Source organism: Heteronotia binoei, chromosome 19 (genome assembly GCF_032191835.1).
Source record: "Heteronotia binoei isolate CCM8104 ecotype False Entrance Well chromosome 19, APGP_CSIRO_Hbin_v1, whole genome shotgun sequence".
Classification (NCBI taxonomy): Eukaryota; Metazoa; Chordata; class Lepidosauria; order Squamata; family Gekkonidae; genus Heteronotia; species Heteronotia binoei.
The window spans coordinates 5906076-5919386 of NC_083241.1; the positions used below are offsets into that span (position 1 = coordinate 5906076).

A 13311-nucleotide genomic window follows, 5' to 3' on the forward strand; every position below is an offset into this window, starting at 1 on the left:
CCACTTCGTTGCCCTTGTGTCTGCTGGTTGGTTCAAAACAGCATAGTGAGGTAGAAGAAGATATTGGATTTCTATTCCACCCTTCACTCTGAATCGCAGAGTCTCGGAGCAGTCACTAACCCTCCAACACACAACAGACACCCTGTGAGGTGGGTGGGGCTGAGAGAGCTCTCCCAAAAGCTGCCCTTTCAAGGACGACTCCTACGAGAGCTATGATTGACCCAAGGCTGTTCCAGTAGGTGCAAGTGGAGGAGTGGGGAATCAAAGCCGGTTCTCCCAGATAAAAGTCCGCACACTTAACCACTGCACCAAACTGGCTCTCAGTTTGCGGCTGGAGAATGTGCCCAAGCAATTGGCCACAGCTTACGAGTCTGTATGAATCTTAGTGAAAGCTGTGTGGCATAGGGGTTAGAGCAGAAGACCAGGGTCTGGGAGAATCAGATTCAGATCTGGGATCAACCCAGATCTGTGATTATTCATTTTATTTATTGACCTCATTTATTAGTTTTAGTTTATTTATGATTTATATCCCACCCTTCCCACCAAGTGGCTCAGGGCGGCTCACAGCACGTAAAATCTAACATAAAAATATAAAGTTTAAACATATTACACATAAAAATATTAAGTTTAAGCATTTTACACAGTTAAAACATTAAAACATAGCAGGAATCTAATAGAACTACACTCAGTTTCCTATGCCGGTTAGTTCTAAGCCAGCCGGAAGAGGGTTGTCTTACAGGCCCTGCGGAACTGAGCAAGGTCCCGCAGGGCCCTCACCTCTTCCGGCAGCTGGTTCCACCAGGAAGGGGCCATTTCAGAGAAAGCCATGTCCCTGGTAGATTTCAGGCGGGCTTCCTTTGGCCCGGGGACAACGAGAAGATTTTGGGTTCCCGATCTCAGTACTCTCTGGGGAACATGTGGGGAGAGACGGTCCCTCAGGTAGGCAGGTCCTAGGCCATATAGGGCTTTAAAGGTAATGACCAGCACCTTGTGCCGGACTCGGTATATTATTGGCAGCCAGTGTAGAACCCGGAGCCCCGGCTGAATGGGCTCCCACCTTGGGAGCCCCAATAACAGCCGGGCAGCGGCATTCTGCACTAACTGCAACTTCCGGATTCGGCACAAGGGCAGCCCCATGTAGAGGGCATTGCAGTAGTCCAACCTCGAGGTGACCGTAGCATGGATCACCGTTGCTTTCTTCCCCAGTGGAAGGAAGCTTCTGTCGCTCTCCTCTCTTCCACTTGAATTTCACAACCACCCTGTGAGGTAAGTTAGGCCGAGAGGGTGCGACTGGCCCAAGGTCACCCAGTGAGCTTCTATGGCACAGAGGGGATTCGAACCTGGGTCTCCCAGATCCGAGAGAACATGCTGGTTTTCATTAAGGAGCTGGGGGAATCAGTTTTCCATTAAGACCTGATTTGGATTAAGCCCAGAGTGCAATGGAAGAGAGCTGTAAACTAGGGCTGTCTAGTCTCCCTTAGCAGCTAGAGGAGGAATGGGGGGGGGGGGGGGAGGTAGGGTTGCCAGATCCAGACTGGGAGACTCCTGGAGATTTGGGGGTGGAGCCTGGGGAGGCCAGGACCTCAGTGGGGCACAGTGCAGCCGAGTCCACCCTCCAAAGCAGCCATTTTCTCCAGGGGAACTGATCTCTATAGTCTGGAGATGAGCTGCAATGCCAGGGAATCCTCAGGTCCCACCTGGAGGCTGGCAACCAGTTCCCTCTAGACTGAGTTAGTGTGAGGTAGCTCGCAGTTTTTTTAGCCTCTGACTCACACATTATTTTTGTCTTCGCTCAGGAAGGATGGCCCCAGAGCACACGAATGCATGCAGTAGCCCACAACTTCAATGCCGGTAGCTCACAAAGTAGAATTTTTGCTTACAAGCGATGTTCCCTCTCAGCTGCAGAGTTTTGTGAGCAAAGATTCTACTTTGTGAGCTACTGGCACTGAAGTTGTGGGCTGCTGCATCCATTCGTGTGCTCTGGGGCCAGCCTTCCTGAGCGAAGACACAAATCTGTGAGCTGGAGGTTAAAAATCTGTGAGCTAGCTCACGCTAACTCAGCTTAGAGGGAACGCTGCTCGCAAGACTCCACTGTGTAATGGGAGTATTGCTGGCAAACCTATGTTTACCACCCATAAAGTGGTTCTGTTTGGGTAAATGTCAACTGTGGGGGGCAAGATTTAACCAGAGAAATGTCCCTGTGTCCCTGCCTCTTTCCAAATTCTATTTTTTTTCCCCAGGTGAAAAAACTCTTATTGACAATACATAGATACAATGACGCCTTCACCATACATATACACAATGACAATATACAATCAAAACCCATTCCCTATCCCCCCTTCCCCTGGAGCTGGAGGGGTAGATCCGAAACACCATTTCAGATTTCTCGTATCAATTCCCATACTATTTATCCATAGATACAGTGGGTACCATGTCTTTTTTTTACAATCCTGTAGGTTGCCCTCGCTTAATCTCATCGTTAACATATCCAGTTCGGCGGCTTCTAAAACCTTGAGTAAAAATTCATTTTTATCCGGTATTCTGGGGAGTTTCCAATATTTGGCATATAGCATCCTAGCTACCGTAATTATATGCAACAATAGTTTTTTGGAAAATTTCAACATTTGCCCTTTAACAATACTCAGTAAATAAAGTTCTGGGGTATGAGAAACCCTCTTTCCACATTCTAGGGGTGGTGAGGCTGGCATTTAGGGTTGCCAAGTCCAATTCAAGAAATATCTGGGGACTTTGGGGGTGGAGCCGGGAGACTTCGGGGGTGGAGCCAGGAGACTTTGGGGGTGGAGCCAGGAGACATCAGGGGTGGCGCCAAGATCAAGGCTGTGACAAGCATCATTGAACTCCAAAGGGAGTTCCGGCCATCACATTGAAAGGGACGGCACACCTTTTCAATGCGTTCCTTCCATAGGAAATAATGAAGGATAGGGGCACCTTCTTTTGGGGCTCATAGAATTGGACCCCCTGGTCCAATCCTTTTGAAACTTGGGGGGTATTTTGGGGAGAGGCACTAGATGCTATACTGAAAATTTAGTGCCTCTACTCCAAAAAAACAGCCCCCCCCCAGAGCCCCAGATACCCGCATATCAATTCTCTATGATTTTCTATGGGAATAATAGAGTTCCCAGCAGACATTTCCCTCCCCTCCCCTCCCCCCGCTTTCTGACGACCCTGAAGCGGGGGGGAGTGTCTCCAAACAGGGGGATCCCCTGCCCCCACCTGGGGATTGGCAACCCTACTGGCATTTCTGGGAACGTAAAGAGATGTGTGAGATTTGGTTGTAGGTCTCTCCAAAATCCTGCCTGCTTTCAAGCGAAGCACAAAGAAAAGAAAAAAAACTCGATTGCTTATTCCTGAGTCTTTAGAGCTGGCATACATCCACCTTCCCACACAGCAGGCTAAACACTGGAAGATTCATGGAAGTGTGTAACTTAATTGCAGCCATAAAACTTCCTTAATACGAGAGAGACGGGGGATGTGGGAATTCATTCTCTTCTGCCTTGCAACGAAGCTGGAAAGATCCACCGGCCGTCATGGAAGGGGGCGTAGCAACTAGGGTTGCCAAGTCCAATTTAAGAAATATCTGGGGACTTTGGGGGTGGAGCCGGGAGACTTTGGGGGTGGAGCCAGGAGACATTAGGGGCAGAGCCAAGATCAAGGCTGTGACAAGCATCATTGAACTCCAAAGGGAGTTCTGGACCTCACATTTAAAGGGACACATTTTCAATTCTTTCCTCCCATAGGAAGTAATGAAGGATAGGGGCACCTTCTTTTGGGGCTCATAGAATTGGACCCCTTTTGAAACTTGGGGGATATTTTGGGAAGAGGCACTAGAGGCTGTACTGAATGTTTGGTGCCTCTGCCTCAAAAAACAGCCCCCCCCCCCCCCAGAGCCCCAGATACCCACAGATCAATTCTCCATTATTTTCTATGGGAATAAATCTCCATAGGGAATAACAGAGTTCCCAGCAGACATTCCCCTCCCCTTCCCCCGCTTTCTGATGACTCTGAAGCGGGGGGAGGGCCTCCAAACCGGGGGATCCCCTGCCCCCACCTGCGGATTGGCAACCCTAATAGCAATGTAAATCCAGCGCTAATGTACTGCTAGGATTGCCAAACCCCAGGTGGGAGCAGGGGATCCCCCAGCTTGGAGGCCCTCTCCCCCTCACTTCAGGGTCATCGGAAAGCAAGCGGGGGGGAATGTCTGCTGGGCACTTCACTATTTCCTATGGAGGCAGATTCCCACAGGGTATAATGGAGAATTGATCTGTGGGTATCTGGGGTTCGGGTGGGAGGCTGTTTGTTTGAGATAAAGGCACCAAATTTGCAGCATCGCATCCAGGGCCTCTCCTAAAAACACCCTCCAGGTTTCAAAAATATTGGACAAGGGGGTCCAATTCTATGAGCCGCACAAAAAGGTGCCCCTATCCTTATTTCCAATGGATGGAAGGCATTTAAAAGGTGTGCGGTCCCTTTCAGTATGATGGCCAGAACTCCCTTTGGAGTTCAATTATGCTTCTCATAACCTTGCTCCTGGCTCCACCCCCATCTCCTGGCTCCACCCCCAAGGAAGTCTCCAGATTTCTTCAATTGGTCCTAGCAACTCGATGTATTGCTTGTCTAGCAGTTCACTCTAGCTGGTGATGGAGGCGGCAAATCATGGGTCCCAAACCTTTTTGAGCATGTGGGCAGCTCTGGAATTCTGACACAGGCTGGTGGGCGTGACCACAAAATGGCTGCCACAGAAGGAGGAGGGAACCACAAAATGGCTGCCACGGGAGGTGAAGCCAACGGCAACATATCAGGGTGTGAAGTTGTACATAACTCTAACAGTAACTCAGCCTTTCAGACCAAATCGCTGCTAACCATGATGCCTTTAGAACATAAGAACATAAGAGAAGCCATGTTGGATCAGGCCAGTGGCCCATCCAGTCCAACACTCCGTGTCACATAAGAACATAAGAGAAGCCCTGTTGGATCAGGCCAACAGCCCATCCAGTCCAACACTCCGTGTCACAGAAGAACATAAGAGGAACCATGTTGGATCAGGCCAGTGGCCCATCCAGTCCAACACTCTGTATCACATAAGAACATAAGAGAAGCCATGTTGGATCAGGCCAATGGCCCATCCAGTCCAACAATCTGTGTCACATAAGAACATAAGAGAAGCCCTGTTGGATCAGGCCAATGGCCATCCAGTCCAACACTCTGTATCACACAGTGGCCAATACACACACACACACAGTGGCTAATAGCCACTGATGGATCTCTGCTCCATATTTTTATCCAATCCCCGCTTGAAGCTGGCTATGCTTGTAGCCGCCGCCACCTCCTGTGGCAGTGAATTCCACATGTTAATCACCCTTTGAGTGAACATAAGACATAAGAACATAAGAGAAGCCATGTTAGATCAGGCCAATGGCCCATCCAGTCCAACATTCTGTGTCACACAGCGGCCAAATATATATATATATATATATATATATATATATATATATATATATATATATTATATATTATACATACACACACACACTGTGGCTAATAGCCACTGATGGACCTCTGCTCTATATTTTTATCTAACCCCTTCTTGAAGGTGGCTATGCTTGTGGACGCCACCACCTCCTGTGGCAGTGAATTCCACATGTTAATCACCCTTTGGGTGAAGAAGTACTTCCTTTTATCCATTCTAACCTGACTGCTCAGCAATTTCAATCGAATGCCCAAAAGTTCTTGTATTGTGAGAAAGGGAGAAAAGGACTTCTTTCTCTACCTTCTCCATCCCATGCATAATCTTGTAAACCTCTATCATGTCACCCCGCAGTCGACGTTTCTCCAAGCTAAAGAGCCCCAAGCGTTTTAACCTTTCTTCATAGGGAAAGTGTTCCAAACCTTTAATCACTCTAGTTGCACTTTTCTGATGGATTGCATTCAATACGCCTATTAATTTGTTGTGTGAACATATGAAGCTGCCTTATACTGAATCAGAGCCTGGGTCCATCAAAGTCAGTATTGTCTACTCAGACTGGCAGCGGCTCTCCAGGGTCTCCAGCTGAGGATATTTATGCCTACTTGCCTGGACCCTTTTTAGTTGGAGATGCCGGGGATTGAACCTGGGACCTTCTGCTTACCAAGCAGATGCTCTACCACTGAGCCACCATCCCTCCCCCAACCACCGTCCCTCCCCCAATACAGTATTCATACTGTATTGAGGCTAGTTTTCACGGAAACTGGGTTTTTTCTCTTGTCTATCCCCAGGTGGGAATAGGGGATCCCCTGGTTTGGAGACTACAAAAAAAGACCCGTGTATGTGGAAGGCCGGCCTGCAGAGCACTGTTCCCTCTAAGCTGAGTTAGCGTGAGCTAGGTCATAGATTTTCAGCCTCCAGCTCACACCTTTTTTGTCTTAGCTCAAGAAAAATGGCCTCAGACCACACTAGGGTTGCCAATCCCCAGGTGGGGGCAGGGGATCCCCCGGTTTGGAGGCCCTCCCCCCCGCTTCAGGGTCGTCAGAAAGCGGGGGGAGGGGAGGGAAATGTCTGCTGGGAACTCTGTTATTCCCTATGGAGATTTATTCCCATAGAAAATAATGCAGAATTAATCCGCAGGTATCGGGGCTCTGGGGAGGGGGCTGTTTTTTGAGGTAGAGGCACGAAATGTTCAGTACAGCATCTAGTGCCTCTCCCCAAAATATCCCTCAAGTTTCAAAAGGATTGGACCAGGGGGTCCAATTCTATGAGCCCCAAAAGAAGGTGCCCCTATCCTTCATTATTTCCTATGGAAGGAAGGCATTGAAAAGGTGTGCCGTCCTTTTAAATGTGATGGCCAGACTTCCTTTGGAGTTCAATGATGTTTGTCACAGCCTTGATCTTGGCTCCACCCCTAATGTCTCCTGGCTCCACCCCCAAAGTCTCCCGGCTCCACCCCCAAAGTCCCCAGATATTTCTTAAATTGGACTTGGCAACCCTACAGCACACTCATTTATGCAGCAGCTCAGGAAGTAGAATTTTTGGCTCACGAGACTCTGCAGCTGAGAGGGAACGTTGGTGCAGCGATGATTCAATTCAATTCAGCTCAAAGACCTTTATTGGCATATCTACCGTCAAAAGCGAATAAAGCATTGTAACATGGCAATAAGGTCTCGGGAAGATTTAAAAGCAGTACTGTTGGATATTAAAAAAAAAAATTCCTAAGAAAATTGGTGACGTATAAAACATTGAGCCAAGGGAATCAGATCGAGGATTCCATACGGATAAGTATAGTAAAGAACGTTGCTATCTAAAATTTTGAATTTTAAGAACTTCTACAAGAAATTTGGCGACAGCATTCGCGATCTCAGGGACCAAATCATTTAAAAGAAATGGACATTTTGTCTTAGTATTCAGATACCTTTTGGGATAGAGCCAAGTTAAGAGCAGTTTTTCACGGGGTAACTCATACAGAGGACATTCCACAATTATGTGCTCTATTGTGTCCAGACAGTTAAGACTACAAGGACATAGCCGTTCTTGTCTTGGGATCTGATGGTATCTGCCATAGAGCATTCTAGAAGAAGAAGATATCGGATTTATATCCCGCCCTCCACTCTGAATCTCAGAGTGGCTCACAATCTCCTTTATCTTCCTCCCCGACAACAGACACCCTGTGAGGTGGGTGGAGCTGAGAGAGCTCTCCCAGAAGCTGCCCTTTCAAGGACAACTCTGCGAGAGCTCTGGCTGACCCAAGGCCATTCCAGCAGCTGCAAGTGGAGGAGTGCCCAAGACTTGGTGAGAGATGTAAAAGTGATTGCGCCGCTTGGGAGCAGTGACCATAATGTTATTGATTTCACCGTTTGTATAAATAGGGAGTTGTCCAAAAAGACCACCACAACCACGTTTAACTTTAAAAGGGGTAAATACACTGAGATGAGGAGGCATGTGAGGAAGAAACTGAAAGGAAAGGTACATACGGTCAAAACCCTTGAGAAAGCTTGGACGCTATTTAAAACTATAATCCTAGAAGCTCAGATAAAATACATACCACAAGTTAGGAAAGGCACAAACAGGCATAAGAAAAGGCCTGCGTGGTTAACAAATAAAGTAATGGAAGCTGTAAAAGGTAAGAAGGACTCCTTTAAGCGGTGGAAAACCAGTCCAAGTGAGATTAGTAAAAGGGAACACAGGCTGTGGCAAATCAAATGCAAGACTGTGATCAGGCAGGCAAAAAGGGACTATGAGGAGCATATTGCAAAAAACATAAAGACCAACAATAAAACTTTCTTCAAATATATTAGAAGTAGGAAACCAGCCAGGGAGGCAGTGGGGCCCTTGGATGACCATGGGGTAAAAGGATTACTGAAGGAGGATAGGGAAATGGCTGAAAAGCTAAATGAATTTTTTGCCTCTGTCTTCACTGTAGAAGACGAGAACTTTTTGCCCGCCCCAGAACCACTAATTTTGGAAGGGGTGTTGAAAGACCTGAGTCAGATTGAGGTGACAAATGAGGAGGTCCTACAACTGATAGACAAATTAAAAACTAATAAGTCACCGGGTCCGGATGGCATACATCCGAGAGTTCTGAAGGAACTCAAAGTTGAACTTGTGGATCTTCTAACAAAATCTGTAATCTTTCATTGAAATCTGCCTCCATTCCTGAGGACTGGAAGGTAGCAAATGTCACCCCCATCTTTAAAAAAGGTTCCAGAGGAGATCCGGGAAACTACAGGCCAGTCAGTCTGACTTCAATACCGGAAAGTTGGTAGAAACCATTATCAAGGACAGAATGAGTAGGCACATTGATGAACACGGGTTATTGAGGAAGACTCAGCATGGGTTCTGCAAGGGAAGATCTTGCCTCACTAACCTGTTGCATTTCTTTGAGGGGGTGAACAAACATGTGGACAAAGGAGACCCGATAGATGTTGTTTACCTTGACTTCCAGAAAGCTTTTGATAAAGTTCCTCATCAAAGGCTCCTTAGAAAGCTTGAGAATCATGGAGTAAAAGGACAGGTCCTCTTGTGGATCAAAAACTGGCTGAGTAATAGGAAGCAGAGAGTGAGTATAAATGGGCAGTCTTCGCAGTGGAGGACGGTAAGCAGTGGGGTGCCGCAGGGCTCGGTACTGGGTCCCATGCTTTTTAACTTGTTCATAAATGATTTAGAGTTCGGAGTGAGCAGTGAAGTGGCCAAGTTTGCGGATGACACTAAATTGTTCAGGGTGGTGAGAACCAGAGAGGATTGTGAGGAACTCCAAAGGATCTGTTGAGGCTGGGTGAGTGGGCGTCAACGTGGCAGATGCGGTTCAATGTGGCCAAGTGCAAAGTAATGCACATTGGGGCTAAGAATCCCAGCTTACAAATACAAGTTGATGGGGTGGTGAACTGGCAGAGACTGATCAAGAGAGAGATCTTGGGGTCATGATAGATAACTCACTGAAAGTGTCAAGACAGTGTGCGTTTGCAATAAAAAAGGCCAATGCCATGCTGGGAATTATTAGGAAGGAATTGAAAACAAATCAGCCAGTATCATAATGCCCCTGTATAAATCGATGGTGCGGTCTCATTTGGAGTACTGTGTGCAGTTCTGGTCGCCGCACCTCAAAAAGGATATTATAGCTTTAGAGAAGGTGCAGAGAAGGGCAACTAGAATGATTAAAGGGCTGGAGCACTTTCCCTATGAAGAAAGGTTGAAACGCTTGGGACTCTTTAGCTTGGAGAAACGTCGACTGCGGGGTGACATGATAGAGGTTTACAAGATAATGCATGGAATGGAGAAAGTAGAGAAAGAAGTACTTTTCTCCCTTTCTCACAATACAAGAACTCGTGGGCATTCGATGAAATTGCTGAGCAGACAGGTTAAGACGGATAAAAGGAAGTACTTCTTCACCCAAAGGGTGATTAACATGTGGAATTCACTGCCACAGGAGGTGGTGGCGGCCACAAGTATAGCCACCTTCAAGAGGGGTTTAGATAAAAATATGGAGCACAGGTCCATCAGTGGCTATTAGCCACAGTGTATGGAGCACAGGTCCATCAGTGGCTATTAGCCACAGTGTATGGAGCACAGGTCCATCAGTGGCTATTAGCCACAGTGTATGTGTGTATATAACATTTTTTGCCACTGTGTGACACAGAGTGTTGGACTTGATGGGCCGTTGGCCTTATCCAACATGGCTTCTCTTATGTTCTTATGTTCTTAAACCGGTTCTCCCAGATAAGAGAGCTCTGGCTGACCCAAGGCCATTCCAGCAGCTGCAAGTGGAGGAGTGGGGAATCGAACCCAGTTCTCCCAGATAAGAGAGCTCTGGCTGACCCAAGGCCATTCCAGCAGCTGCAAGTGGAGGAGTGGGGAATCAAACCCGGTTCTCCCAGATAAGAGAGCTCTGGCTGACCCAAGGCCATTCCAGCAGCTGCAAGTGGAGGAGTGGGGAATCAAACCGGTTCTCCCAGATAAGAGAGCTCTGGCTGACCCAAGGCCATTCCAGCAGCTGCAAGTGGAGGAGTGGGGAATCGAACCCAGTTCTCCCAGATAAGAGAGCTCTGGCTGACCCAAGGCCATTCCAGCAGCTGCAAGTGGAGGAGTGGGGAATCGAACCCGGTTCTCCCAGATAAGAGAGCTCTGACTGACCAAGGCCATTCCAGCAGCTGCAAGTGGAGGAGTGGGGAATCAAACCCGGTTCTCCCAGATAAGAGAGCTCTGGCTGACCCAAGACCATTCCAGCAGCTGCAGGTGGAGGAGGGGGGAATCAAACCCGGTTCTCCAGATAAGAGAGCTCTGGCTGACCCAAGGCCATTCCAGCAGCTGCAAGTGGAGGAGTGGGGAATCAAACCCGGTTCTCCCAGATAAGAGAGCTCTGGCTGACCCAAGGCCATTCCAGCAGCTGCAAGTGGAGGAGGGGGGAATCAAACCCAGTTCTCCCAGATAAGAGAGCTCTGGCTGACCCAAGGCCATTCCAGCAGCTGCAAGTGGAGGAGTGGGGAATCAAACCCGGTTCTCCCAGATAAGAGTCCGCGCACTTCACCACTACACCAAAATGGCTCTCAGAGGGGAATGTGTTAACCCTTGCCAGAAGAAAGACTCAGCACTGGAGAGGGATATCAGAGATGATTCAAGATATTTTGGTGCTTCAAATGAGGGGTCCTGTCCGTGCCACTGTTGACGAAGTCAGACCCAGCTGACCCAACCTCTGTCATCTGGAGATCACATGTAATTTTATGAGATCTTGGCAAGCAACCTGGTTCCCTGCAGCTCTGTCCTGATACTCTGTCTGGAAGGTATTTCCCGCCCAGCTCATTTCCCTTTAATTGAGAGACCCCAAATGATCTGCTCAGCTCTAACACCTTTTCTGCGCTGGAGCCAAACACCGCAGATATCAGTTTGCAAGTTGCCTTCGGAAAGACCGTTGTCAGCCGCCCAGGTCACATGGCGCAGCTATCTTTAGATGAAGGCATTTCTATGACAAACTTTGCAGCTTCTTAGCTGCCAGAGCGGATACAGAAAGACAGAAGTGGCCCTAAGATCCCCCGAAGGGAACGCCGGTCTCCGCTTGCGTTCTCCTCGACAGGCTAAGGGCCGAGAAAGTTGTCCTGGCGACCCATCCGGCCTCGGCTTGACCATGCAGTCGCACTTTGCAGAGCGGGTGAAGGTCCACGTCGAAGAAGAGGTTTTCTTTGTGGACAAAGGTCTTCTGGTAGAACACAGCGAATACTTCCGTGCGCTCTTTCAGTCCGGCATGAAAGAGAGCACGCAGAAAGAGATCCAGATCCGGGATCTGAGCGCCACGGGTTTCCTCATCATGTTGAAAATCCTCGAGGGGGGTTACCCTACGCTGAGCTGCGAGGAGAACCTCCGGGCGGTGGAGTGCGCCTCCTTCCTGCAGGTCAAAGCCATGGCCCGATACCTGATCAACTCCCTCAACTCTGACAACTGCATCCTCTTGTACCAAGCGGCGGCCATGTTTGGACTTCTGGACCTCTTCCACAGTGCCGCGCTGTACATAAGGGACGGTTACTCCGACCTGGAAGAGTACTTGGATTGCCTCTCTCCAGAACTTCTGGATTACGTCGAGTCCCTGGTCCCCAGCACCTTTGTGGCCGTGGGAGCCCACACGCCCACTTTCGAGTTCTTGGAGGACCTCTCGCGAACCATCTGCTACCTGGATGAGGAGAAGAACGCCTGGAGGACACTATCCTGTTTGCCGCTGAGAGCCAGCACATTCCTGGCAGGTATGGCCATGAGGGATAACAAGATTTACATCGTGGGCGGGGTCCATGGTTACAACAAGCAGATTGTGGAGCACAGCTTCTGCTACGACGCCACGGCCGACGCCTGGAGCGAGTTCTCCAGCCCGCAGCAGCTCCGCTACGATATCACGCTGATGGCCCATGAGGACTACCTGTATGCCATCGGTGGGGAATTTGAGAAGACCCCGCTGAAGTCGGTGGAGAGGTTCAACATGTCCACCGGCTCTTGGAGCTTCGTCTCTGACCTGCCCCAGCCAGCCGCTGCGGCCCCCTGTGCCCAAGCAATGGGGCGCATCTTCGTTTGTTTGTGGAAACCTCTGGACACAACCATCATCTATGAGTATGAGCCTCAGAAGGATGAATGGCTTCCTGTCTCGACCCTCAACAGGCCTCAAAGCTACGGCCATTGTATGGTAGCCCATAGGGACAATCTCTACATTATGAGGAACGGGCCCTTTGACGACTTCTTGCGCTGCGTGATTGACTGTTTCAACCTCACCACTAAGCAGTGGACATCTTTGCCGGGGCAGTACATGAACAGCAAAGGGGCCCTTTTCACGGCCGTCATCAAGGGGGACACGGTTTATACGGTCAACAAGATGCTAACGCTGCTGTACAGCATCGAGGAGAATACGTGGAAATTCAAAAAGGAGAAGGCTGGGTTTCCAAGAAGCGGTTCTCTACAGACCTTCCTTCTCCGCTTCCGAGAACAGATCACAGCATTGCAACTTAAGTTGCCCGGATCTCTGCTATGTAGAGTGTCCAGAGACTTATGACTTCTTACCCATGGACAGGATGCTCATGGTTTCTCTTTCTTTCTCTAGCTCTCCAGAGGCACAGCAAAGAGGTTTGAGCAAATTCTCTTGGTTCCTCTAAGATAACAAAACCTTCAAAAGAGGTGGCTTTAGGGGTGACGCCCAGTGTGGTGTTTGCAAGACTTGATGTTTTGACAGGTTCCTAGTTCTGTGGGTCTTGAACAATGGTCATTCCATGCAGGTTTTTTTTTGGTCTTGAACTAGTAGGTCTTTCAGGAAGGTAGGTGGTGCATTATAGCCCAATCGCATCAGATCTCGGAAG

General features: G+C 48.7%; 1 protein-coding gene across 1 annotated transcript; it reads left to right on the forward strand.

Annotated features, from left to right (window-relative positions):
• Positions 1-11573: 11573 nt before the first annotated feature.
• On the forward strand, positions 11574-12967 carry KBTBD13 (kelch repeat and BTB domain containing 13). Its single transcript, XM_060260108.1, is given in 2 exon segments — positions 11574-12933; positions 12936-12967. Coding segments are annotated over 2 exon segments (1359 nt in total). The 5' UTR covers positions 11574-11606.
• The last annotated feature ends 344 nt before the right edge of the window (positions 12968-13311 follow it).